The sequence below is a fragment of the Mustela nigripes genome, chromosome 10, assembly GCF_022355385.1.
Source record: "Mustela nigripes isolate SB6536 chromosome 10, MUSNIG.SB6536, whole genome shotgun sequence".
In the NCBI taxonomy this organism is placed as follows: Eukaryota; Metazoa; Chordata; class Mammalia; order Carnivora; family Mustelidae; genus Mustela; species Mustela nigripes.
Genome location: NC_081566.1, coordinates 28,087,486 through 28,114,798, shown reverse-complemented (window position 1 = coordinate 28,114,798; position 27,313 = coordinate 28,087,486). Strand labels below are relative to the sequence as shown.

At 39.1% G+C, this 27,313-nt stretch overlaps 1 protein-coding gene and 1 long non-coding RNA gene across 4 annotated transcripts in view; one reads left to right on the top strand and one right to left on the bottom strand.

The window, feature by feature from the left end:
• The first annotated feature begins 4,162 nt into the window (after positions 1–4,162).
• On the top strand, positions 4,163–27,313 carry LOC132025500 (uncharacterized). The gene is made up of 3 exons (XR_009406592.1): positions 4,163–4,328; positions 24,973–25,111; positions 26,911–27,313. It is a non-coding gene; the product is annotated as an uncharacterized LOC132025500 (long non-coding RNA).
• Positions 19,543–27,313, bottom strand: part of RC3H1 (ring finger and CCCH-type domains 1) — a 77,604-nt gene continuing 69,833 nt past the window's right edge. For 2 of the 3 annotated variants that reach the window (XM_059412871.1, XM_059412870.1), the window contains exons 16-20: positions 26,428–26,518; positions 25,806–25,938; positions 23,817–23,987; positions 22,799–22,914; positions 19,543–21,463 (exon numbers count right to left, since the gene is read on the bottom strand). In XM_059412871.1, the coding sequence (XP_059268854.1) occupies positions 21,313–21,463; positions 22,799–22,914; positions 23,817–23,987; positions 25,806–25,938; positions 26,428–26,518 (662 nt within the window). In that variant the 3' untranslated portion in view covers positions 19,543–21,312. The remainder of the gene's footprint in view (positions 21,464–22,798; positions 22,915–23,816; positions 23,988–25,805; positions 25,939–26,427; positions 26,519–27,313) is intronic. The other variant, XM_059412872.1, reaches the window with a different exon arrangement.

Below are 27,313 nucleotides of genomic sequence, written 5' to 3'. Positions count from 1 at the left end.
TTTAATTAAGTATGTATCTTGTGGGCAGATACCTCGAGAATATGTAAGTACGGTTTTTCATCAAACTTCACCTGCTAATTTTACCATCCCTCAATGATTCCTTTGCAAGACTTTTTAAGCACTGTACTTTCTCAGTTATTTCTCATCTGAGTCCCTAAAAAAGGTTATCACTAAAAATAGTAGAATTAAGAGAGATTAACTAAGCTAGCATACTGTCTTGCTGGGCTGTGAGGAGATAGGCCCTTTTAACCATTGCTAATAGGAGGGCAGAATCCTATAACCATTTGAAGGGAAATTTGACAACACCAAAAATTACAAATGAATTTAGCCTTTGAGCTGGAAATCCCACTTCAAGAAATGTCTCCTACAGCTCTATCTGTATGGGTGTCAAGGAGATTATTGATTATAACCTGATTGGTAGTAATAGCAAAAGATTACAAACAGCTTCCATCTAGAAGGGAGTAGTTAAATAAATAAGCTGAGGTACATTCCCACTGGAAGACTATGCCACTGTCCAAAAGAATGATGAGCCTTTCTCTGAACTGACACGGAAAATCTCCAGGATAACTAAATAGGGGGAAAAGTAAGCTGCCCATCAGTGTTTGGTGTGCTACCTTTTATATCACAGAGTAGAGATGATAGGGGTGAGGACTAATTCTTCTATCAGCTAAACCAGTGAGATATTACTATGCCCAGTTTATAGATGAGAAAACTGCCCTTCACAAGGCTTCAGAATGTGTCCCAGATTAGAAAGCTAGCAAAGCTGTGGTTCAGACCCGCTGTACCTGTCTCACAGGTTTGGTGCTTCTGTAACATAGCTATGAAGGAAATGTCGTCTCTCCAGGTTAAAACTCCAGTTCTTTTTCTGGGAGCAGGGTCTGTATGTCATCAGCTGGTTCTTCTCCTCTGGATAGTCTCTATCAAGTTTGTCCAAGAATCCCTCCAAAGCCAGGGCCCCGGGGCCCAGAAATGAACCCAAGGATTGCCACTTTCTTTGGTTACACATTTTTATCAGAAGGCATTTGTCTCTGATGCGCATTCCAAACGAGATTTGCAGCTGGTCTTTGGGAGTCTTTAACCCCAGCCTAGTCTCTGGGTCTCGTACAGCCCTCCCCGCCCCCGTCTCTGCCACCCTTGCCTTTGCACTGTCTAGTTTTTTGTTTTGTTTTGTTTTTTCAAAGATTTTATTTATTTATTTGACCGACAGAGATCACCAAGCAGGCAGAGAGGCAGGCAGAGAGAGAGGGGGAAGCAGGCTCCCCGCCGAACAGGGAGCCCGATGTGGGCCTTGATCCCAGGACCCTGACATCATGACCCAAGCCAAAGGCAGAGGATCAACCCACTGTGTAGTTTTTCATGATCCCAAATCCCTTTCTTCTTAGTTCATCTCAGACTGCTTCGATGAGGAAAGAGAGAAAGAGTGTCTATGCTGGGCTCGCTAATGTGGGTCTCTCCCTGCCCCACACTACCAACCCACTCGGCCCCAGACTCAATTATTCTATAGGGTTTTAACAATGGTCTAGATTTAAAGACCTAAAAGTGTGCTTAAATCAAATTTTTCATGGTAGCTTCTAATCATTTCTGAAATTGGGGGCAGACTCTATTTTTCTCTGAGTGGAAATAAGGTCGGAAGGAGCTGGGGGTTCTCTGTGCTCTGCTGTGTTAGGGGTGGTTTGAGGGGCCACAGAGAGGAAAGAATATAGCATTCAGTCACCCTCTTTTTTTTTTTTTTTTAAATTATTAAGTGGTTTAAAGATTTATTTACTTGAAAGAAAGAGCTTGACCACACATGAGAGTGAGGGGAGGGCCGGAGGGAGATGGAGAGAGGCAGGCTCCCTGTGGGCCGGGTGGTGGAGTTGGGAGTCTGATGCGGGGCTGGATCCCAGGAACTCAAGATCATGACCTGAGCTGATACCAAGTCAGCGGCTTAACCAACTGAGCCAACCAGGTGCCCCACCCTCTCTTTAAAAAAAATATTTCTTTCAAGTGAGTAGTAAAGTTAAAAAAAAAATCCCTCTTTCCCTACTTGGCCTCTAGTCTCAGCAGCAGCTCCTGATGCTTGCTGTTGATTCTCTCATGTTCTGGGCTGTTCTGTTCTTTTCTCTGGCATCAAGAAGACCTTGGTGGAGTATAAACAGGAGAGCTGAGCTCCTGCTGCTGGTTACTGAGTAACTCAAAGCTTAACTTTTCATGGAAATTTGGCAAAATATCCAACACACAAACCAGAGCCATCTCCAGCTCTCCTGGGCTTCTAGGTTATGAGGTGGTTATGTTATTTTAACTGAGGGGAAATAAAGTTTGTCAAAATAATCCTGCGTTATTACTTGGCAGCTTTTCGGTGACTCTCAAAGCATCTCACTGGAATTTGTTAAAATTCTCACACAGGTTAGAAAGTCCAGCTTTAGTTTCAGGGACAGCAAATCAAAGTCACAAATATTTATCGAACATGCCCAGTGCACAGGCCACTGGACTTTCCACGTACCAGGTGCTTGATAAATATTTGTGTTTGAAGGAACCTGCTTTGGAGTAGTTTTGCTGACTATTCGCAGAAAAATACTTTAAATCCCTCCTAAATAGAAAGTTGAGGTTATTAAAAATGCTTACTTCTCCAGAGGGACTGACGCCTTGTATGACCAGAGGTAGTGGGTGAGGGCATTCTCGGGAGACTGAGCAGGAGAGCGGTGCATGAGGTCAAACTCGCTGTCCTGTTTTAGTCCAGGAAGATGTGGGTGGTGAAAGAGACATGAAGAAGGGGGGAAGACAGCAGAGGTAGAGGGAGGGGAAGGTTGTGTGGAGACAGAGGGGATGGCTTGGACAGACCTAGAAACTGCTGGGAAGAACTCCTAGGGAAGCCAAGGCCAAGGGGTTGTGTTTGGGGAGTACGGGTCAACCAGTGTGACTGGTGTCTCTCACCCACCGCTGCCATGGGAGGGCTGCTTAGCAAATCTGTCCAAACTCCTACAAGCAGGGAGGTGGAAATGAGGATCTAGGAATGAATGTGGCTTGGTAGCTTTTATCCCATCAGGAAACGAGGTTGGTTTCGGGCCCCCTCCAGGTGGCCAGTGCCGAAAACCAACCATATGCCGCTTGGGAATAGGTTGTTCAACTTTGAACAGAAACGAGTTTTAGGAATCCTGTCTTGTGCGCTTACCGAAGTCCCGCTAAGCAGGGAATGGTGTCAAAGGCAAACCCTCAAGCTGCTTAGTGAGAGAAAGGGGCCGGCCCACTCCGGAGGTGTGGCCGGGGTCTCACCGGCCATCCAGGATTCCTAGGACGGGTCAGTTTTCTGGGACAGGTCAGTTTCCCTAGCTTGTCGGGGTAACAAAGGGCCCGCTCAGGGGAGGAGGACGAACTTAGGGACTGAGGGAAACCAGAGGGTCCTGTAATCTAGATCATAATAGCCTAAACTCTTTAGACTTGAGAGGATAAGAAGATAAGCTGAGGTGGCTGTAGGTCTTCCTGGAAACTGAGTATTTAGGAGAGCTTTGATATTGCAAAGGCAATTCTTCCCTTTTAACCTAATGCTGTAGGAAACGACCTAGTGCTTGGTGAAGGGAACCATGGGAGCCAGCGGACTTGGGTGCACGTGTTTGGGTGTTTAGTGATGCCAGTCATGCTTATACCATTTGTGGTCAAGTTGCAGCTCCAGGAGCACGTACAGGGTCCTGCAAGAATGTGGCCTCGTACTGAACTTGAGGGAGTTGGGGGCAGCTTGAAAAGTCAGGTGGAGGCCAAGCCTCAGAAAGCTTTGTGTATAGTTCTGAGTTGTTTGAGTTTTATCCTTTGGTGCTTCAGATCAGTAAGGGTTTTAAGCCAGAGTGAGAAGGGATTATCAGGATTTGAAATGGAATAGGACTGGGGCAGAAAACCCAGTCACGAATCTGCCGAATCTGCCGCAGTAGATGTTCAGGAAATAATGAGGGCTGGTCAGCACCAGGACAGCGGGAATGCAGAGGAGGGAAGGGCGTCTGAGATCGTGCTCCAGGCTTGCAGCGCTGACTCTCCACCTTGTTCATCTTATAAACCCTTTCATACCTTTAAGAATCACCTCTTCAGAAGTAAAAGCCTCCCTGAATCACCTTGCTTCCCCAGCTCAATGCATTTTCCTTGAAGTAGTCTCCTTGATGCTAATTGTGTCTTACATCTCACTGCTTCAGGAAGTCTGATGATGGCAGAAACTGGATCTTCCTGCTTCTCAAATTGCTTTGCTGCTCACAGGTGTGGTCTGCGGACAAGCAGGACTGCCAGCTGCTGGGAGCGCATTAGGTAGTCCCAGGCCCCACTCCAGAGCTGCTGCAACAGTAAGGACACTTCAACAAGAGTGCCAGGTGAGACGTATGCACATTTCGTCTGAGACGTACTGACAAAGAAACTCTCCAATAAATGTGAATAAAGAGGCACAAATCAGATCCCTTCATTGCTGGCTAGTAACCTTTCCTTGGAATCCCTTTACTTTCAGAATAAAATCAAAATACTTTAGCATCATCTGCAGGCCTCAGTGGTCCAGCTCTGCCTCTTCTCATGCCATGGTCTCACTCCCTCTACCCTTGCCTCAAACAGTGAGTAACACAGATTCTTCTTTCCAAAAAATCATATTCCATAGAAACATATTCTGTTTTCTCTGACTAGCAGTCTCTCGTCTCCAACATTACCTGCTCTTCTGTCTGTTCTCTAAGTCTTACCTTCAATACAACTGCCTCAGGAAAGCCTTTGCTGCTCAGCCAAGCAAGATGAAGTGTACTTTGTGTACATTCTCACAGCTCCTGGCTCTTCTCCTTTGAAGACAAATTGTAGCTGAATAATTTTTTTTGGTAATTCTAGTGTTTTGCTGATGATTATTACCTAACATATAATGTATTATTTGTTTCAGGGGTATGGGTCTGTGAATCATCAGTCTTAGCATATACCCTCCCCAATGTCCATAGCACTCACCATAGCACATACCCTCCCCAATGTCCATCACCCAGCCACCCTATCTCTACCACCCCCCTCGCCTCCAACAACCCTCAGTTTGTTTCCTGAGATTAAGCGTCTCTTATGGTTTGTCTTCCTCCCTGGGCCCATCTTGTTTCATTTTGTCCCATTCTACCCCCACGACCCCCTGCCATGCCTCTCAAATTCCTCATGTCAGAGAGATCATATGATAATTGTCTCTCTCTGATGGACTTATTTCGCTTAGCATAATAGCCTCTAGTTCCATCCAGGTCATTGCAAATGGCAAGATTTGGGGGGTTTTGATGGCTGCATACTATTCCATTGTATATATATACCACATCTTCTTTATCTGTTCATCTGTTGATGGCACATCTAGGTTCTTTCCATAGTTTGGCTGTTGCTATAAACACATGGGTGCGTGTGCTCCTTCAGATCTCTACATATGTATCTTTAGGGTAAATACCCAAGTGTGATTGCTGGGTCGTAGGGTAGCTCTATTTTCCACTTTCTGAGGAACCTCCATGCTGTTTTCCAGAGTGGCTGCACCAGCTTGCATTCCCACCAACAGTGTAAGAGGGTTCCCCTTTCTCTGCATCCTTGCCAACATCTGTCATTTCCTGACTTGTTCATTTTAGCCATTCTGACTGGTGTGAGGCGGTATCTCACTGTGGTTTTGATTTGTATTTCCCTGATGCCGAGTGATGTTGAGCACTTTTTCACATGTCTGTTGGCCATTTGGATGTCTTTGGAGAAATGTCTGTTCATGTCTTCTAAGGATTTCTTGATTGGATTATTTGTTCTTTGGATGTTGAGTTTGATAAGTTCTTTTTTTTTAAGATTTTATTTATTTATTTGACAGAGAGAGATCACAAGTAGGCAGAGAAAGAGAGGGAGAAGCAGACTCCCTGCCAAGTGGAGAGCCCAATGAGGGCTGGATCCCAGGACCCTGATATCACGACCTGAGCTGAAGGCAGAGGCCCAACCCACTGAGCCACCCAGGTGCCCAAGTTTGATAAGTTCTTTATAGATTTTGGATACTAGTCCTTTATCTGTCATTTGTGAATATCTTCTCCCATTCCAGCAGTTGTCTTTTGGTTTTGTTGACTGTTTCCTTTGCTATGCAAAAGCTTTTGATCTTGATAAAGTCCCAATAGTTTGCCCTTGCTTTACTTGCCTTTAGTGATGTTTCTAGGAAGAAGTTGCTGCGGCTGAGGTTGAAGAGGTTGCTGTCTGTGTTCTCAAGAATTTTGATGGATTCCTGTCCCACATTGAGGTCTTTCATCCATTTTAAGTCTATTATTGTGTGTGGTCTAAGGAATTGGTCCAGTTTCATTCTTCTGCCTATGGCTGTCCATTTTTCCCAACACCATTTGTTGAAGAGATGGTCTTTTTTCCACTGGACATTCTTTCCTGCTTTGTCAAAAATTAGTTGACCATAGAGTTGACAGTCCATTTCTGGGCTCTCTATTCTGTTCCATTGAGCTGTGTGTCTGTTTTTGTGCTAGTATCATACTGTCTTGATGATGACAGCTTTGTAATAGAGCTTGAAGTCTGAAATTGTGATGCCACCAAATTTGGTTTTCTTTTTCCACATTCCTCTGGCTCTTTGGGGTCTTTTCTGGTTCCATATAAATTTTAGGATTATTTGTTCCATTTCTTTGAAAAAAATGGATGGGATTTTGATAGGGATTTCATTAAATGGGTAGATTGCTTTAGGTAGCATAGACATTTTCACAATATTTGCTCTTCTAATCCGTGAACATGAAATGTTTTTCCATTTCCCTGTGTTTTCCTCAATTTCTTTCATGAGTACTTTATGATTTTCTGAGTACAGATTCTTTGCCTCTTTGGTTAGGTTTATTCCTAGGTATCTGATGGTTTTGGGTGCAATTTTATGGGATTGACTCCTTAATTTCTCTTTCTTCTGTCTTGTTGTTGGTGTATAGAAATGCAACTGATTTCTGTAGACTGATTTTTTATCCTGACACTATACTGAATTCCTGTATGAGTTCTAGCAGATGTGGAGTGGAGTCTTTTGGTTTTCCACATAAAATATCATATCATGTATAAAGAGTGAGAGTTTAACCTCTTCTTTGATGATGCCAATGCCCTTTATTTCTTTTTGTTGTCTGATTGCTGAGGCTAGGACTGCTAGTACTATGTTGAGTAGCTGTAGTGATAGTAGACACCCCTGCCAAGTTTCTGACCTTAGGAAAAAAGCTCTCAGTTTTTCTCCATTGAGAATATTTGCTGTGGGTTTTTCATAGGTGGCTTTGATGATATTGAAGTATGTACCCTCTATGCCTACGCTGTGAAGAGTTTTGATCAAGAAAGGATCCTGTACATTGTCAAATGCTTTTTCAGCATCTATTGAGAGTATCATAGGGTTCTTCTTCTTGCTTTTATTAATGTAGTATATCAAACTGATTGATTTGCAGATGTTGAACCAAACTTGCAGCCCAAGAATAAATCCCACTTGGTCGTAGTGAATAATCCTTTTAATGAATTGGTTAGTATTTTGGTGGGAATTTTTGCATCCATGTTCAAGGATATTGGTCTGTAATTCTCCTTTTTGATGGGGTCTTTGTCTGGTTTTGGGATCAAGGTCATGTTGGCCTCATAAAATGAGTTTGGAAGTTTTCCTTCCATTTCTACTTTTTGGAACAGTTTTAGGAGAATAGGTATTCATTCTTTAAATGTTTGGTAGAATTCCCCTGGGAAGCCGTCTGGCCCTGGGCTCTTGTTTCTTGGGAGATTTTTGATGACTGCTTCAATCTCCTTACAGGGTTATGTTATGGGTCTGTTCGGGTTTTCTATTTCTTCCTGGTTTAGTTTTGGTAGTTTTTATCTCTAGGAATGCATCCATTTCTTCCAGATTGTCAAATTTCCTGGTTATAGTTGCTCATAATATGTTCTTATAATTGTTTGTACTTTTTTTTTTTTGGCGTTGGTTTTTATCTCTCCTCTTTCATTCCTGATTTTTAAACTTGGGTCCTTTCTCTTTTCTTTTGAATAACTCTGGCCAGGGGTTTATCAATCTTATTAATTCTTTCAAAGAATCAGCTCCTAGTTTCATTGATTTGTTCTACTGTTCTTTTGGTTTCAATTTCATTGATTTCTGCTCTGATCTTTACTATTTCTCTTCTCCTGCTGGGTTTGGGTTTTCTTTGCTGTTCTTTCTCCAGCTCCTTTATGTGTAGGGTTAGGTTGTGTACTTGAGAGCTTATACTTTCCTCTCAGGACTGCCTTTGATGTGACCTAAAGATTTTGAACAGTTGTGTTTTCATTTCTTTCCATGAATTTTTTAAATTCTTCTTTAATTTCCTGGTTGACCCATTCATTCTTGAGTAGGATGCTTGCTAGCCTCCATGTACTTGAGTTCTTACCAACTTATCTTTTGTGACTGAGTTCTAATTTCAAAGCATTGTGGTCTGAAAATATGCAGGGAATGATCCCAATCTTTGGTACCAGTTGAGACCTGATTTGTTACCTAGTTCCCTGTGCACTAGTGAAGAATGTGTATTCTGTTGTTTGGGGATGGAATGTTCTAAATAAATCTGTGATGTCCATCTGGTCCAGTGTGTCATTTAAAGCCTTTATTTCCTTGATGATCTTTTGCCTGGATGATCTGTCCATTTCAGTGAGAGGGGTGTTACTTTTATTGTATTTTTGTTAATTGTGTTTCTTTGATTTTGTTATTGATTGGTTTGTATAATTGGCTGCTCCCATGTTAGGGGCATAGATATTTAAAATTGTTAGCCCATCTTGTTGGACAGACCTTTTAAGTATAGTATAATGTCCTTCCTCATCTCTTATTATAGTGTTTGGCTTAAAATCTAACTTATCTGATAATAGGATTGCCATCCCAGCTTTCTTTTGATGTCCTTTAGCATGGCAAATTGTTTTCCACCCCCTCACTTTAAATCTGGAGGTGTCTAAAAAATGAGTTTCTTGCTGACAGCATATTGATGGGTCTTGGTGTTTTTGCTCTCTCTTTGCTTAGAGGACCCATTTCAATATTTCTTGTAGGGCTGGCTTGGTGTTTGTAAATTCATTTAGTTTTTGTTTGTCCTGGAAGCTTTTTATCTTTCTATTTTCAATGACGGACTCGTTGGATATAGTATTCTTGGCTGCATATTTTTCTTGCTTGGTGCTCTGAATGTATCATGCCAGTCCTTTCTGGCCTGTTAGGTATCTATGGATAGGTCTGCTGCCAATATAATATTTCTACTGTTGTATGTTACAGATTTCTTGTCCTGAACTGCTTTCAGGATTTTCTCTTTGTCACTGAAACTTGTAAGTTTTACTATTAGATGACAGGGCGTGAACTTGTTTTTATTGATTGCAGGGGTTCTCTGTGCCTCCTGGATTTTGATGCTTGTTCCCTTTGTCAAATTAGGGAAATTCTCTGCTACAATTTGCTCCAATGTACATTCTGTCCCTCTCTTCTTCTTCTGGAATCTCAATTATTCTAATACTATTTCATCATACGGTATCACTTATCTCTCGAATTCTCCCCTTGTGGTCCAGTAGTTATTTTTCTTTTGCTCAACTTCTTTATTCTACATCATTTGGTCTTCTCTATCACTAATTCTTTCTTCTGCCTCATTTATCCTAGCAGTGAGAGCCTCCATTTTTTTATTGCACCTCATTAATAGCTTTTTAAATTTCAACTTGGTTAGATTTTAGTTATTTCTCCAGAAAGGGATTCCCTAGTATCTTCCATGCTTTTTTTCAAGCCCAGGTAGCACCTTGATAATCATCATTCTGAACTCTAGTTCTGACATATTATTAATGTCCATATTGATTAGGTCCCTAGCCATCAGTACTGCCTCTTGGTTTTTTTGTTGTGGTGAGCTTTTCTGCCTTGTCTTTTTATCCAGATAAGAACAGATGAATGAGAGAACAATACTAATAGGGTAACAATGACCCCAGAAAAATATACACTAACCAAATCAGAAAAGACCAAAAATCAGGGGTAGAATGAAAGGGGGGAAAAACAAAATATATATATATATATATATATATATTAGACTGGTGAATAGAACAGTCACACACTTGATTCTGGACACACACACACACACGTGACTGTAAAGATGAAAATTTAAAAGATAAATTTTAAAGATGAAATTTAAAATTTTCAACTTTAAATTTTAAAGATGAAAAATAAAATTTTTAAAAAAGATTTTATTTATTTGACAGATAGAGATCACAAGTAGGCAGAGAGGCAGGCAGAGAGAGAGAGAGAGAGGAGGAGGAAGCAGGCTCCCTGCAGAGCAGAGAGCCCGATGTGGGGCTCGATCCCAGGACCCTGGGATCATGACCTGAGATGAAGGCAGAGGTTTTAACCCACTGAGCCACCCAGGTGCCCCGAAAAATAAAAATTTTAAAGATGAAAATTTAAAAAGGTTCTAAAAAAGGAATTGATAAGAAGTTGATTGAAAAAAGAAAAAAGAAAGAATGTAATCAGGCTGGAGATTAGAACAAAGCCATGCGCTAGATTTAGGGTATATTTTGATCTGTTAGAAGACACTGTATTCCAAAATTTTGAAGAAAAAACCTGTATCTATACAAAAAAAATAAGGTTAAGTACAATGAAGAGATATATATGACTATAAAAATGAAAATTAAAAAAGATTTTTTAAAAAGATTTTATTTATTTATTTGACAGAGAGAGATCACAAGTAGGCAGAGGGGCAGGGAAGCAGGATCCCTGCCTAGCAGAGAGCCGGATGTGGGGCTCGATCCCAGGACCCTGGGATCATGACTTGAGCTGAAGGCGGAGGCTTTAACCCATTGAGCCACCCAGGTGCCCCTAAAAAAGATTTTTTAAAAGGTATTGATAAAATAGAAAACATTAAAATAGGAAGAGGAACAATTTTTTTAAATTGAGGGCAAAAAAAAAAGCCATGAATTCTATGTGTTGTTTTCCCTAGCTCTAGAGTTCGCAGTTCTCATTGTTCAGTGAACTTGGTCTTGGCTGGATGTTCTTGCTGATCTTCTGTGGGAGGGGCCTGTTGTAGTGATTCTCAAATGTCTTTGCCTGAGGCAGAATTGTACGGCCCTTGCAGGGGGCCAGGCTAAGTAATCTGCTGGGGGGGTTTGTTCTTGGTAGCTTTTGTTCCCTGAACGCTTTACATGTAGCTTTGGACAACAGGAATGATGTCGGCCTCCCAATCTCTGGCCCCATAGAAGTTGAGAGCTCAGGGTCCCACTCCTCAGTATGCCCTCAGAGAAAAGCAGTCAATCCCTCCTGTCTCCCTGGTCTCCAGCTGCAATTTCAGCTCACCTGGCCTGTGAGCAAGCATTTCTCTCTGGCACAGGGCCCTGTTTGGAGTTTCCAAACCCAGCATATTTCTGCAGCATGCTCCCGCGCTGCTCCTCTTGGAGGAGGAGGTCTCCCTGGATCTGCCACTTGTGGGGTCCCTGCTCAAAGAGCAGTGGTCCAACTGTGCCTTGGATTACAGCTTGAGGTAACCCTGAGCTGAAAGACCCCTCCTTGGCTCCATCCCTGCAACCAGTCTCCCTGCCTTGTTATCTGGGAGCTCTGCCACACTCAGTCACCCGTGGCCCTTCTGCATCCCTGTGCATCCTGAGACCATACTGTCCCCGCAAGGGCACCACCCCCTGCTTAGCCTCTGGAACAATGTCCCTCAGTGGAGCAGACTTCTAAAAGTTCCGATTTTGTGCTCGCTGCTCTACCACTTGCCAGGGGCCGGCCCTCTCCCCGTGGTCTCTCTTCCCGAATGTTGCCTTGGATTCACTTCTCCGTACATCCCACTTTCCAGAAAGTGGTCCATTTTCTGTTCCGAGAATTGCTGCTCTTCTTTTCTTTGATCTCGTTAGTAGGTGTTCAGAATGGTTTGATATCTAGCTGAACTCCTGGGACCTGATATTTAGGTCCCCTACTCCTCTGCCAACTTGCTCCCCCCCCCTTTTTTTTAAACAATCATTTTTTAAAAAAGGTTTTATTTATTTGAGAGACAAGAGATAGCAAGAGAGCATAAACACAGTGGAAAGGGAGCGGGCTCCCTGCTGTGCAAAGAGCCCAATGAGGACTTGATCCCAGAACCCCGGACCATGACCTGAGCTGAGGGCAGCCAGCCAACTGACTGAGCCACCCAGGTGTCCCTGTTACCTATTTTAAAACTGTTCATGTCAGTTTCCATAACTGGAGATTAAGCTCCTTGAAGATGAAGACAGGAGTCTATCTTCTACAGTGTGGTACATTTGATTAAGTACTCAGTAATTCACTTCAGTAAACACCAAAGTGGGTGTTCAGTGAGTAGCTGAAAGGCCAATTTTGAGTTGTAAAGTCTTCCAAGTAAGGGTGGCAGCCAGTATTAAATGGGCCACCATGTTGGAAAGTGGAGGGCATTTATTAGTTGATCATTGCAGATTAGCTGGTTACTGGGAATGAAATGCTAATATACACAAAAAACAAACTCATATTAGTCTATGTGAGTCTCAGTGTAAAGGGTCAAAAAATATCCTACTGCTGGTGGGCAGGGTAGGCCTAGCATAGTGGTAAAGATGGCATGGCTGGTTTTGGAATTCCCACTCTACATTTTGTAACATTCAAGGATGGTTGCAGTACCATGTTTGCATACCCTCTAAACTTTTTCTTTTTAAAAAGATTTTATTTATTTGACAGACAGAGATCACAGGCAGAGAGAGGAAGGGAAGCAGGCTCTCCGCTGAGCAGATGTCGGGCTTGATCCCAGGATCCTGGGATCCTGACCTGAGCTGAAGGCAGAAGCTTTAACCCACTGAGCCACCCAGACGCCCTTAACCTTTCTTTTATTATGGTCGATTCCCTTGGGGTCAGGTGTGGTACCAAACAAAGATACCTATTTGCTAATTGTTGGTAGGAGGTGAAAATAACCTTCACTGTTTAGGTATATTACTTTCCTGCAAAAATAAATGAAATGCCAGGAATTGTCAGTTATACATCTTTAAAAAATATGGGCATTTACTTACATAAATATGTTGCTATTATACACTGAACAAAAAGGTCATTCCTTGGTCTTACTTAGTAACCAGGCGCCTGGGTGGCTCAGTTGTTAAGCATCTGCCTTTGGCCCAGGTCATGATCCCAGGGTCCTAGGATCAAGCCCCGCAATAGACTCCCTGCTCGGTGGGGAGCCTGCTTCTCCCTCACCCACTGCCCCTGTTTGTGTTCCCTCTCTCGCTGTCTGTCAAATAAGTAAAATTAAAAAAAAAAAAAAAAATTCCCCCCACCTTTGATTCAGGATGCAAATGAACTCCACATGTTGCATTTTCCTTTTTGTCTTAACCTTCTTTTGAATCTAGCAGCCCCTTCCCCTCCCCTTTATCCTTCTTCATGTCACTGAATTGCTGACTAAGGCATATTTTACACCAGTCTCTAGTAGGAGAAAATCAACCTATACACCCTCCAACTGCAAGGAATGACTAATGGGTGGGGATTTCAGGACAATGAGAAGTCAGTTAGGATGGAAAGACAAAAAGTATTTGCATCAGGAAGGTACCCACAGGAAGTCCATGCTGCTTAAACATAAAAGAAGGTCCTGATTAGGAAGTGGCTTAAAAAGGTAAGTAATAAGTAAAATCTTAAAAAACAAAAAACAAAAACCAGAGCTCTGGATATTAGCCCCGGAGTCTCACTGACTACTGATGCTAGGATCTCAGACGCACCACCTTTACCATGCAATAGCTTTAGAACATAGGAAGGAATATGGATGATAGTGTATTTAAGGTTGGAGTAATTCCTATGATATTTCTACAAAATTGGCTACTGCAAGTATGTTTTAATCTAATTCTCAATTTTTCACATAAAAAAAGATGTAACAATCCCAATGTTAGAATAAAATGGCACAGACTCGTTTATAAAAAAAGACTACACATTTCTCCTCATTAATTTATCATTTAATATAAATGCTGACAGAAAGCAGATAAAGACCTTGTAGACACTTTCATATATTTACAAACCAAAAGGTGAATCACCTCCTTCTACTTGTTAAAATAACCCTTTTATCTGCAACTCATGGGAGCTTTAAACACTAGTTAGGAGCAACATGAGGCTGAGTCAGTTTCCACGGTAATAAAGGAAATAGCATTTTAACAAAATGTGGCATCTTTGATATAAACAACATGCACACAAATAATACAAAATTGATAAAGATGGCCTTAATCCTCTTAAAAACCTGACAAGTATAACATGCACTTATTCAGACCCAGAATTCTGCTGCCCTAAACATCTTCCTATTACTCTTTATTTCCACCTCACTTGTTTTGAAGGCTGTTTAAAAATTGGAAATATAAACACATTAAAAAGAGAAGAAAATGGTCCATTTCGAACAGGGTTTTTTTCTTCCTATTCCAAAACCCCAACTTTCAAGAGATAGTCTTCAAATAAGATTTCACAGTTTGCCAGAATCTAAAGAACCATTCACAGTTTGTGAAATTCCAACCCATTTATTTTCATTTCTTTTTTTAAAAAGTTGAAAACTCCTGGAAAAAGTAAAATTTCACAAACTTTAGCAACTTAAAAATCAGCTGTCACTTTAAGACAATATTTTTATTCCTGAACAGGTGGGTGGAGACAGGCAAGAATAAACAGGGAGCTGAGGCAAGGAAAAAAATAGGAATTCAAGAGAACTTTTAAAAAATGGTACTTTGTCTAGCACTGATTTATATGAATAGGAGATATAAATTCTCACTATCCAGAACTAAGTGATTTCATGAAGTCATCTATAACCTGACTCAAATCTCATGGGCTCCTTTATGAACCTAAATTATTTTTGTCTTGTTAAATATACCTCTGCAGGGCACAATCACATACAATCAATACGATTGGTAAATTACACAAGCTCTATCCCAAGCAAATATGCATCAATGTTAAAAAGTTTTTTTTAAAAAAACAAAAAACAAAAAACCAAAATAAAACAAAATAAAATCCACCCAAAAAGGTGATAATGACTGCAGAATGTCTCGGGGAGACTGGTATGAGCCTAAAGACCAAATTGACCATAGTCATGGAAAAAGGGTAGCAGGAGGAACAAGGGGAAACCACACACAAAGAGGGATCTCACAACTGGAAAATGCTTCAGTGGGTAAAAGATTTTGTTCATCTTAATTAACTTTTTCCACTGCTCTTGTTCCAAAAAGTTAGAGTATCATCATAAAGTAAGACAACAAGGCCTCTGATCAGTGAATAAAATGGAAAAAAGAAAATTCCCCTGCAAGTTCCTTTCATTTCCAGAAGGTAGGAAGAGGATGAAGGGCGATTGGGGTGGGGTTGGGATGTGGGGTATGGCAATGAAAATGTGGGCAATAACACACCTGGAAAAAGTAGCTCTCAGGACAGTGCCTTCGTTGAAAAGAGGATGTAAAAATGATTAAACAAAAGCTTCAAATACCTTTATATCAGAGGAATATATTACAGGGTTGTTTAGATACTATTGTAAGAATGGCAGTCAATCAGTGATTACACTATAAATGGTGATTTAAAAAAATAACAATAGGCAACCCCCAACCCCCAAACCAAAACCCAACAACATCCAGGCAACCAATTATCCAATAGTTTCTTTCCATCCTTTTCATGACCCTTTTATGCACTGGCTGGGGTGGGGAGCAGGGGCTGTCTGATAGTTTCCAGTTATAAGATGACTCTGAGTGTACAACCTAAAATGGAAGCCAAAGACTTGTGAGCTCTGTCTACACAGAGTTAAAAACAACAAAACAAAACAAAAACAACCAGAAGCAGACCTCAGTACAAGAAAATAAGTCATCTTGTCTAGTGTGTATATATACATACATATATATGTATATATATATATATACATATACTAACTCCACAGGATTTAACTTTTCTAAATACACATTTTTGGACACAATATTACCTTGAGGTTTAACTTCTCTCTCTCGGGTTATTGTGCCTTATTTTCTTGTGAAAACAAAGGTTATTACTCTAGGGATGTTTTGCTTAGGAATAAAATTCAAAGTAAATTCAGTGTTTGGCTGAAAATTCAGAGGCTCTGAAAAGAAGGATTCCAGTGATGAGGTTAAGTCCCTTTATCACAACACGATTTCAAAGGGCTCTACCCACTTTCTTCAGTGCAGTATTGAAAACCCACCTACTGGGAACACATTTATTATTAAAAGGTGTTACTTCTTCCTGGTGGTGGCAGTGTCCTATTATTTATTAACATCATAGCTAGTATTACTTATCAATTAGAATATTTTATATGTGAAAATATCTTTAGCAGTCAAAGCAATAAAATCTTAAAAACCAAATCTTAAGTTGGTATTTACTACAATTAACAGTACCTTTTGACAAAAACAGCTTTCTTTTTCAAATGGCTCAGAAAAGTTGAATAAAGAATTTAATAAAATATTAACTGCAATCCACCTACAACTCCCAGTAAATCCTTTCAGCAGGAAAATTTCATAAAGCTGAGCTGAAGCACAAATAAATATAAAAGTCATAGCTGTCCAAGGTAGAAAGGTATGAAAGAGGACCAGCAAAATGGGTAAAATGATGACAGCAGTAGACCACTTATTTGTTCAGTCCCTAATGTTGAAAGTAAAATCTGCTTTAGTTTAGTTGCTCTAATTTTTTTTCTAAAAGGACAGGCTGATTTTTCAGGGAAGAGATCATCTTGTAACACTATCACCAGGTATCACCAACTAAAAAATAAACACAATCAGGCTCTTTTAGGGGACAAATCTAGGTAAACACTGAAGTTAATTTCTAGGCAGATCATTAATTTCTCCAAAAAAGTAACTGGATCTTTCCTTTTACAAAATATGTATCCGTATAGGTGCTTTTAACAGGTAAATTTAAAATTATGAAACCTTTTCTCAATTCTTTAAAATGAGCAAAAATGAAGTGGAAAAAAGAGGGTAAGACCTCCATCCATCACCATTTGTATTTAAAAGCACTCAAATACTTTTTAGTGAAGATAATGTTTTTCTCAAAATCCAAATATAATCATAGACATGCAGTGACTATAGTTTATTTCTCACCAGTCACATGCTCATGAATTCTTTTACCCAGTCTCATAGCTTGACCATGGTGATATAGATTGTCCTTCCAGACACTAGTACAAAACCAAAACACACAAGATGCTGTCATGACAAAATAATCTCAAAAAACAGGGGATCTGCTTACACACAATATTGTAAAAGATGCATTCACTGGTTTAGAGAAACTGGTGAATTTTCATTACTTTTACATTTTATAAGGCCAGCTACCTTTAACAGTTATCTTTAGATAAATCTATTACACAGTACAATCAACTGACAAATACTAAAAGGTTTCACAATCAAAATGGCTATTTCCCCCAAAACCAAAACAGAGTAAAGCACAAGTCTTTGGCTCTCCTTTAAAGAAAACAGCAGGTTACCATTCTTAACCAGACCTTTGTTTGCCTACCAGTAGGGCAAATACCACATTTGTGCATCACTGAGTAATAACACCATTAGAAAAGGCAACTTCACAGAAGTTATTGGCTAAGCGAATTCATTTGAATGCTCTGTTTTGAGGCAGCAAACTGTCACTGTTGCAGATTGGGGAGGGCAGTGGGTAAGTCAAGGGGAATCTGCAAGACAGAAAAGGGTCAGGAAAAAAAACAAAAAACAAACTTTGAGCTCCAACCCTGAAGGCCTATGGAAAAGTCTGATGGAGTTACACATTCATGGTAGCAAATGAGAATCATACCAATTTTATGTCTTTTAGGCAAAAGAATAAATGCATGGGAAGTCCAGAAGGGAAGGGAAATATGACGAGAGAAGGGAATCAGCCACATTAATGCCATACCAAATAATTTTTTTTATACATTCTGAGTATTTGGATATTTATAACTGGTATTAGAAATAGTGTCTTATCATGTGAATACTATTACTAGAAACTTATGCTATAACTAACTGTTCTTTTGATTACAAAAGTTACAAGGAATGGATCTTTGGTCACTTTAGCTTCTGTAAATTACCCAAGACAGGGCAGCTACTGGACTTATCTTGTGACAGTATCTATAAGGTAAAAGAACTATATATAAGTTAGGAAACTATGTAACTATATCTTATTCTTAGTTCTTCTACTCTTTTCCAGATACACCTTGGGGGGAAAAATACTTTTATATTCCTAGCTATAAGATTCTGGTTTTGTTATCTAAACAAGAGTGAACACAATGATTATTATACTCCTACCTTCACCCTCTCAGAATTGCTCATGTTCATCTGTGATGTCAGTCTTGCTTCTGAATTCAATGAAAAGCAAAAAAAGTCATCTCCAGAAGAAATTAATATTTACTAAGTAGAAAGCATAAAAACTGTATTTCCTATTTGACCAATTTAATTTAACTGCTTCTAAAGATATACATTTTAACAGCAAAGAAAATGAAAAAAAAAAACAAAAAAAAAAACCCCAAAAAAACCAAAACCAAATCCCCCCAAAACAATCCCTTTCACATGTTTGGGGGGGGGGGGCGCAGCTGAAGAGTCAAGCAGTTAAAAGAAGAGTCAAGCAGTTTTGCCCAAAAAGGCTGCTTACCCTTACAGGCTCATCATTTCACAAACTGTACCACAGAGAAAGGGAAAAGGAAAAAAAAAATCCAAACTTTGGAGGTTTTATTTAATTTCTAAAACTGCTTGGGGGTACTAGGAAAGTTTTAAGAATTTCCACTGAGATAAGGCAGAATGACCAATTTAAAATAGGTAAGTTAAAGGCACAGTGGGATAGGCTATCATTCTTCTGCCTTTCTACCCAACCAGATTTCCTCTAGAGTGTGTGGGGCCTTACTGAGGTACAGCTAGAATTAAGGCTACAATTTAAGTGATCTGTCCCCCATCCCCATCACCAATGAAACTACCTTAAAAAGTGAAAGGGACGATTTTAAGTCAATTCAAAATAGTGGCTTTTCTGGTTTTATTCTTAATAGAAATACTACCTATTCCTGCCTAGCTTATGAAATAAAAATGGTGGAAGCAAGGAGTGTATTTGGAGGATATAAAAATAAGAATAACAGAAGTTGACTTATTAGATGTTTCAATGGATATCCAAAATAGAATTTTACATTTATTCTGAACTTCAACAAAATCAATACTCAAAAATTCCCTAATACCAGAATCATTCTGAGTTCCAAACTGAACCAACTGCTTCTAAAATTTAGGAATTATCTAACATGTCCAAGTGAGAAATAAGATCTGCCCAAATCTGCCTACAGAAGGTTGGAGGCCAAGAATGTTGCCTTTTACAGTTATACAAAGAAATGAAAAATCTTGGGACTCTGTCAGACATACAAAGTTTCTCTCCTTCTCCCAAAAAACAATAAGCACTTACATATAAGAGGGTTTCAAGCAAAAAAGAAAACAAACAAAAAAGCAAAAAAAGCAAGTGTGTATTTTTTTAAAAAAGGAAAATATGATTATCAACTGAAAAAATGCCTCATCTTCATTCAGTGCTTCTACCTCCCAATCAGTCATTTTATCGCAACAGCTGCGCTCATGCGAAAAAATCCTTAAAACATACCCAATATATATACAGATATAGCTATGTATATATGTATATATATATAATATATATAAATTTTTATTTAAATAAAAAAGAAAGCTCGAATCCCAAGCCAATATGTGTATATCAAATCCTTGACCAGCCAGGTCTGTAGGGCATAATCAAATTCAATGTGAAATAGTATATAAACACGGTGCGCCTTGACTGGGCAAATTAAATAATCGCTACTCAAAAGAGTGTTCTGTTTGGACTCTCCTACTGGTAGGCAATGACAGGACTGTATTTCCCTCCCCCCTCCCCCCATTTGTTTCAGTTAACAGTATGATGGACACAGAGCTTACACTGAGGTTGTTATGACCTCAGCAGGAGTTAAGGGTTAAGAAAATAAGAAACAAGAAAAATACAAACTCTTGCTTTTACCCAACCAAAGCAATGCAGTAACTTATTACATAACCAGTGCTTTCTGTTTTAGTAGTATAGTCCAGAAAGGGAAAGTTTTAAAAAATCAGGCAAACGGAGGGATGGGGAGGGTGACTACATCAAATAATCCCCACTAAACATGTTCTATAGGGTCTTAGTTCAGTATAGACACATGGCATCAGAATATGTGCAGCAGAACTAATTAAAAAAAAAATTCTTCCTTATTCTTTTCAACACTTTTACAAGGAATCTCTTCACTACTGTAAAGTCAAGTCTAAGAAAACTGACTTTTAGATATTTACAACCAAATGGTGCCAATGATTCTGAACAACAACTAGTCAATTCATAACTATCCTTAAGATCTGGGCAGTCTGTATTTGCCAAATCTACTTGAAAGCCAGTGGCTTTCATGTGATTTTATACTTTCGGTTTTGAGTAAAACAAAATAAAAACATCCACAAAATAACATGACTGTTCATTTTCAGTTCAAGTCAAGTGCTGCAGTTTTAAAACATGGTTGATTTTTTTAAAAATACATTTTATGATTTTAGCAGAAGTTTAATTTGAAAAAGCACAGCTCCAAATTTCCAACCATCCGCTCAGTACAGGTAATACATTGACCATGTATTTTCAGTACTAGTAAGTTACAGTTCATTCTTAAAATCATCTCCATTTAAACTAATCAAAGAGCCTACAATATTGGCCTGACTTTCTGATTACATTAAGAGAATGACATGGATCCTTAATATGGAAGTGAGAACTTCAAAAAATTAATTGGTAATTATCTCTCTGAAAAAGCAAAAACCAGAAGTTTTAGTGCTATATGAAAAACATATATATGAGGCCAGTAACAAGAAAGAGAAAGAAAATTATGACTTTCAAGTAATAGCTCTTGGAAAAGTTGGTTTGCTGCACATTTTCTAATAACTAGTCTACTACTGTCTCTTTGTTTCTCAAGCACCACCAAATTCTCAGTCTGGTGCTTTCTGTCTGTTTTAATTATGGGGTTTACAAACGTTGGATAGGACTGGGGGTAAGGAATTATACACTGGGTATGTAATAATACCAAAATACAAGAAAAACCTACTTCATTAAGATCATACAATTAATCAAACAGAGTGTATATATAATATCTTCTTTTTTTTTAAAGCCCTGGATCCAAGGCGTCCAAAGTTATTAAAATAAAGTTCATTCACAGAACAAAAACAAATTTAATCTGAATTGCTTGCAGATACTGCTAATTTTCTTTTTCTTTTTCTTTTTTTTTAAATTAAAAAATGCATTAATGTGAACTATGTGCAGGGTTTGTTTTTAGTAGTGGTGTTTGTGCACATTGCCTCCGCTACTGTTCCTTGATTTCTCTGACCACTCTCAGAGAAAAAGTTTAGAAGTTATCTGTTCTCCTACCCCTATGCCCCGCAAATTAATCAGGAGCAAAAGATAAACGTTGGACTCTTCATAATTTAGGGAGCAGAAGTGGGTGTGACTCCTGCTCTCTGGGAGTCATTGTTGTCACCTCCTCCCTCGGGGTCCTCTGACAGGTTCAGAGAGCTGGTCTTGTTTGACAGGAGGCTGATATTCTCTTGTGTCAAAGCTGAGCCATTTGGTACATCGCTGTTGACATATAAAAAAAAAGTTGGAATTTTAAATAAGGAGAGAGATAAAAATGAGTATTAGCAGAATAAAATCAATAGGGTCTTTCTTGCGGCACCTGGGTGGCTCAGTGGGTTAACTCTGCCTTCAGCTCAGGTCATGATCTCAGGGTCTTGGGACTGAGCCCCACATCGGGTTCTCTGCCTATTTGTGATCTCTCTCTCTGTATTAAATAAAGAAAATCTTAAAAAAAAATGTTTTTTTGGGGCGCCTGGGTGGCTCAGAGGGTTAAGCCGCTGCCTTCGGCTCAGGTCATGATCTCAGGGTCCTGGGATCGAGTCCCACATCGGGCTCTCTGCTCAGCGGGGAGCCTGCTTCCTCTTCTCTCTCTCTCTCTGCCTGCCTGCCTCTCTACCTGCTTGTGATCTCTGTCTGTCAAATAAATAAATAAAATCTTAAAAAAAAAAATAAATTTTTTTTAGGGCCTTTCTTTTACTAGTATGGAAAAATATGCAAGTAGCTTTTTGGACTTTAATTTACAGTTCGATGTCCATGGTTTATGCATGGGGTTTGGCAAACTAAGGCTAAGCAGTGCCTGTTTTTGTAAGTATAATTTTACTGAAACATAGCTTGCCCATCTGTTCATGGATTGTCTATGGCTGCTTTCACACTACAAGGGCAGAACTGAGAGTTTCTCCACAGAGACTGTAAGACCCCTAATTTTAAATTCTTACTATCTGGACTAAAAGCTCTGACCCCTGCTTTAGCAGGCTTACAAGTACAAGAAATTATTTAGAACTCAGGACAATGCATTGATTTAATTAGCTAAAAACAAAAGGGCATTAGAAATTATTGCTATGCCATCATCAAGAGAGTAACTCAGGACTATGCCGCAAATGACTTCAAACTACCCTGAGGAAATAATGACAGCTGTGCACATAAAGAACTACTACAAACCTGTTTATTGCAGGGTTGTTCACAGAGAGCTAACATGTATCCCTCCACCTCTAGATGATATGGGATAGACCGAATTAAAAACCAAGGGGACGAGGTGGAAGGTGGATATGAACACACTTCAGAAGGGCTGGGAAGGTCTATAGCAAAATATTAACACTGGCTTTAAATAAACTAAAAAACAGGAAAGAAGAAATGGAGCCAGAAAAATTAATTTTTAGGTATTGACAGATAATTCAGTTTTGAACCTGTTGTAAACTTCCAAGTTTTATATCTAAAGTTATGTGAAAATATTCTTAATGAATGTATACAGAATGATAATTTTAAAAACAAATCATATTTATGAGGATACTTCTGTCAAGACTGCATAATGTAAGACTATAACAATGTCCCTTCCTTTACCTGAATGTCAATGTAAGGTCCTCAGCTGGAACCTTATTTTGTGGTTCTGGTTGTCCATTTTCAGCTTGCTTACTTGTATTCAATTTGCTTTTCATGTCCAGAGAACACTGGTTCTCCTTTGAAAGAGAAGGAAGTAAATTCAGTTATCTTCTATTTAATGGTGCTAATGAGAGACCAAATACAGATAATACAAATTGATAATTCACAAATCATATACACTTTTATAAAATGACCAAAGAAATGGGCAGCCTAAAAGAGAGACATACATGATGATAATAGAGTACACTTGCTCAGTATCCAAGCCAGAAAACAAGGGGGCGAATGCCTCAAGTTAGAAAAACTGATGACTTAGAAAAGGTAAGCCAAAATGTAATAACCACCTATAATGTGCTTACTGAAGCCAGAAAAATGAAATACCCCATTTATTTGCTTGGAAAGAACGTGAAAATTATGCAACCAAAGAGTCAATTACCATGCAACTGGGGGGAATGGTTCAATCGCCCAAACTCCAAAATTTACTAAAACTAGTATTCATGCACTATGAAGCAAACCCTAAGTATATCCATGGATACAATTCCTTAATAAGGAAGGTGTAGATAGCATTTTACTCATAACAAAAAACAGGTCTTCAATAACTAAAGGCTATAAAAACTAGAATGCTATTTGTGAACACACATTACAAAATCATAAACACCATCCCCTCATCTTCCCTAACCAGGATATTTAACAGTAATTTAATATTGTACAATTAACTGCCTTGTTTTCCCTTAAAAGTTTTTCGTAATACAGAATTACTAAGACCAAGAACACACTGAAACAAGAAGGGAACGAGAGGAGGAATGAATAAAAGAGGGAGCTAGCTCATCCTCATGAAACTATTCTAAGTATTAATCACTCACTGGAGTGCCTTGGGGTGATGATTCTAGAGCTCTAGAGCCATGAATTCTCCGACATCACTACACAGAAGCTTTCCTTTTCACCTATCCCGGCTCCCACGCTTTCCCACCAGAACACTCACCATACTCAGTTCCCGGGTTCTCTTCCCGATTTCCCTTTCCACCTGGTGCAGTTCCAAGCTCAACTGCTCACTTGAAATCATTCCAGGCCACTTTGGAGGTGGTGGTGGGGGCTGTGACTGGCCTGCCAGGGTGTTCACCTCCCTCTGCAACACCAGCCTGTTACTAACAGCCTAGTACATAAAGCCAAGCACATACACAACTCAACACATTTCACACCATGCACAGAATGACCAGGCCCAATTTCAGACCACTGCCTCAAGTAGTTTATCATGAAGATATTTGCAATAAAAATGACACTATAAGGTTCTATCTCTTTTGAGTGCCATTTGAACTAAAAAGAAAAACCAGGGGATTTATACTTACTAAACAGTAATTTAATCTTAGGGATAAGTTGCTCTTACTTGATTTGAAAGAGAAGTCAAGTATAAATGCATATTTCTTTCTCTCTTTTAAATGGAATTTTCTGAAGTAAATCCCGCAATTTATTTCAATGAAACCTCAGTAATAGGAAGGACATTTAACCATACTGAGTTAAATATGTGGCAAAGTTCCAAATGATGCTGTTTATTCTTTTGGAACAGAAAATGGGTCTACAAATTTCAAATAAGACAAAAAGCCATGAGCTAGCAGGATAAGAAATAATACTTGCAGTTAATGGTCTGAATCTTTAAAAAGCTAATCAACTAAAGAAGAACATAAACACAGCATTCTACTTATTTTTAACAATAGGAATTAGGAAGAAGTTCTAGACCAGTGTAAATAAAATAATGGCACAAGAAGATGAAATATGAGTTACATAGTTAAAAGAAATTCTAAGCCTAATTGCTTACATAAGAGCATAAGTCAGACATGTGTTCCAAAAAACACAATCTCCTATTTGTCTTCGTAATGAGGGAATCTAAGAATTAGTTAAAAATTTATTCCCAAAGGGGTGCCTTCCTTATCAAAGTTTTGGTAGAAAGGTAACAACTAATGTTCTAATAGCTACTTCTCCTCCAGAAGAGAGCAATATATTTATCAGTAGAATGTCTTCAGTTTTCTAAATTCAAAAAATATGCTCCCATGTAAGTAAAGCAAACAAAACCGTCTTCTTTATGTGGCACTTTAAAGAATTTAAAAAATTCCTTGTTTTCAGATACTTTTTCTCTTTGTCAGGCAACATGGTGGAAAGAACATTGAATTTGGAGTAGGAAGAGTTGGGTTTATATTTCAACCTCTGTGAAACTCCTATCCTTCAAGCAGAAGAGGGGGACTATACCACTTGCCGAACCTACATGACCGGATCATTGTAAGGGTCAGTCAGGACCTGTGATTGGTAACTTATAAACTCAAAGAACTAGATTAATAAAAGGTGCAATCGCTATACAGAGGCTCTTTTTAAAGTCCAAGTTCAAAAATTCTATCTTTTAAATATATATAAATAAATGTGGAGGATTAAGGGAAATTTTTTTTTTAATTAAGAAAGACAGTATGGGGGCACCTGGGTGGCTCAGTCGGTTAAGCCGCTGCCTTAGGCTCAGGTCATGATCCCAATGTCCTGGGATCGAGTCCCGAGTCGGGCTCTCTGCTCAGCCGGAAGCCTGCTTCTCCCCCCCTCTCTCTGCCTACTTGTAATCTCTGTGTCTGTCAAATAAATAAATAAAATCTTAAAGAAAAAAAAAAGGCAGTATGAAAAATGAAAAATGTTAAGCTAAAAGCATTTGTTGATAAAAACTGTATACCTTAAATGTGCCATCAGGGAATCGAAGTTTCTGCTGGGAAATTTTTAGATAATCTGTTTTCTATTTTAATGGAACAGAATTATTTCCTATTATCCCACACTGAATTCTTAAGTACTTAAATTCTTTAAAGAATGGACAGCTATACTAACTCTTTAAGAAACAGCCCTTAAGTTTTTATGTTCATAGTACCTTAAAAGTTCTTCCTTTTAAAACCTCTTTGAGAGCCCTTCAAAAATTGGGATGAAAAAAATATCTGTAAACTGGTACCTCTAGCCCACGTAGTTGAGTCTGTTGGCTAATTTGATGGTTTAGTTGTTGCAATTCTAGTCGTAGCTGTTCCCTCTCAGCAGATGGAAGGGGTTTTCCATGACTGGCCACTTCTGACATGGACATTCTCTCCCTGTGGTGGGAAAGAATGGATAAAATATTATTGACCTAATGTAACATTTTGTGTCAACTGTACTTCAATTGAAAAAAAAAAAATTGAAAGAAAACAAACAACCCCCGCCCCAGGTTTGATCTACTACTGTGCTGACATAAAAATCTGTTACTTCATCATGAAAATAATAAAAATCGGGTGCCTGGGTGGCTCAGTGGGTTAAGCCGCTGCCTTCGGCTCAGGTCATGATCTCAGGGTCCTGGGATCGAGTCCCGCATCGGGCTCTCTGCTCAGCAGGGAGCCTGCTTCCCTCTCTCTCTCTCTGCCTGCCTCTCCATCTACTTGTGATTTCTCTCTGTCAAATAAATAAATAAAATCTTAAAAAAAAAAAAAAAAAGAAAAAAAAAGAAAAGAAAATAATAAAAATCATTGACAAGAAAAATAAAATGAGAAAAGCTGAATAATTTTAAAGGCTTATAAAAGTAAAAAGATAAAAAGAATGACTCATACCTCTCACTGAAGTGTCCCTGAGAAGGAATGTTTTGATGAGTTGAATATGGAGAACCTCCCCAGCCACTGTGGGTTCCATATGGACTATAATCTGTAAGAGAATAATTTACTGTGGGATGATGCAATTCAGAGATTTCATTCTTTTAAGGTAGCCATAATCTGGGGTGCCTGGGTGGCTCAGATGTTAAGCGTCTGCCTTTAGCTCAGGTCATGATCCCAGGGTCCTAGGACTGAGCCCCGCATTGGGCTCCCTGCTTGGCAGGGAGCCTGCTTCTCCCTCTCCTCCATCATTCTCTCTCTCAAATAAATAAATAAAATTAAAAAAAAATAATATGGCCATAATCTAAAAAGCACAGGCATATTTTATACACAGCTATCTGGAAAGATGTCCACTAATGTAAGAGGGTACTGATGTCTGTTTTTTCCTTACTAAAAAGATACCAGTCTTTGTAACTCTTTCTTTCTTTTCCTTTATTTTGGTAGAACTCGAACTTACAACCCTGAGATCAAGACCTGAACTGCGATCAAGAGTCCAACACTTAACCAACTTAGCCACCCAGGCATCCATTTCAATTTTTTAAAATGAGAATGTATTATTTTAATAAAAGCAACATAATACACAACCAACATAGGCAATCTTCACAAAGAGACATTTTAGTTTGCACCCTTAGAATTCTCTGGGTTATTAATTACCTATCTACAGGGATAATACTATGCAAGAGTTTAAAAAAGATTACTGCCTTGGAAGATTATGAAAAGTACTCACAGTAAATAGGTAGTAGGAATGGTGGCTGAAAGTCATGAATAAGAACCCACTAGATCAGCTTACCTTCGATTCTTGACAATTTGTTTTTGTTTTTAAGATTTTATTCATTTATTACCCTCG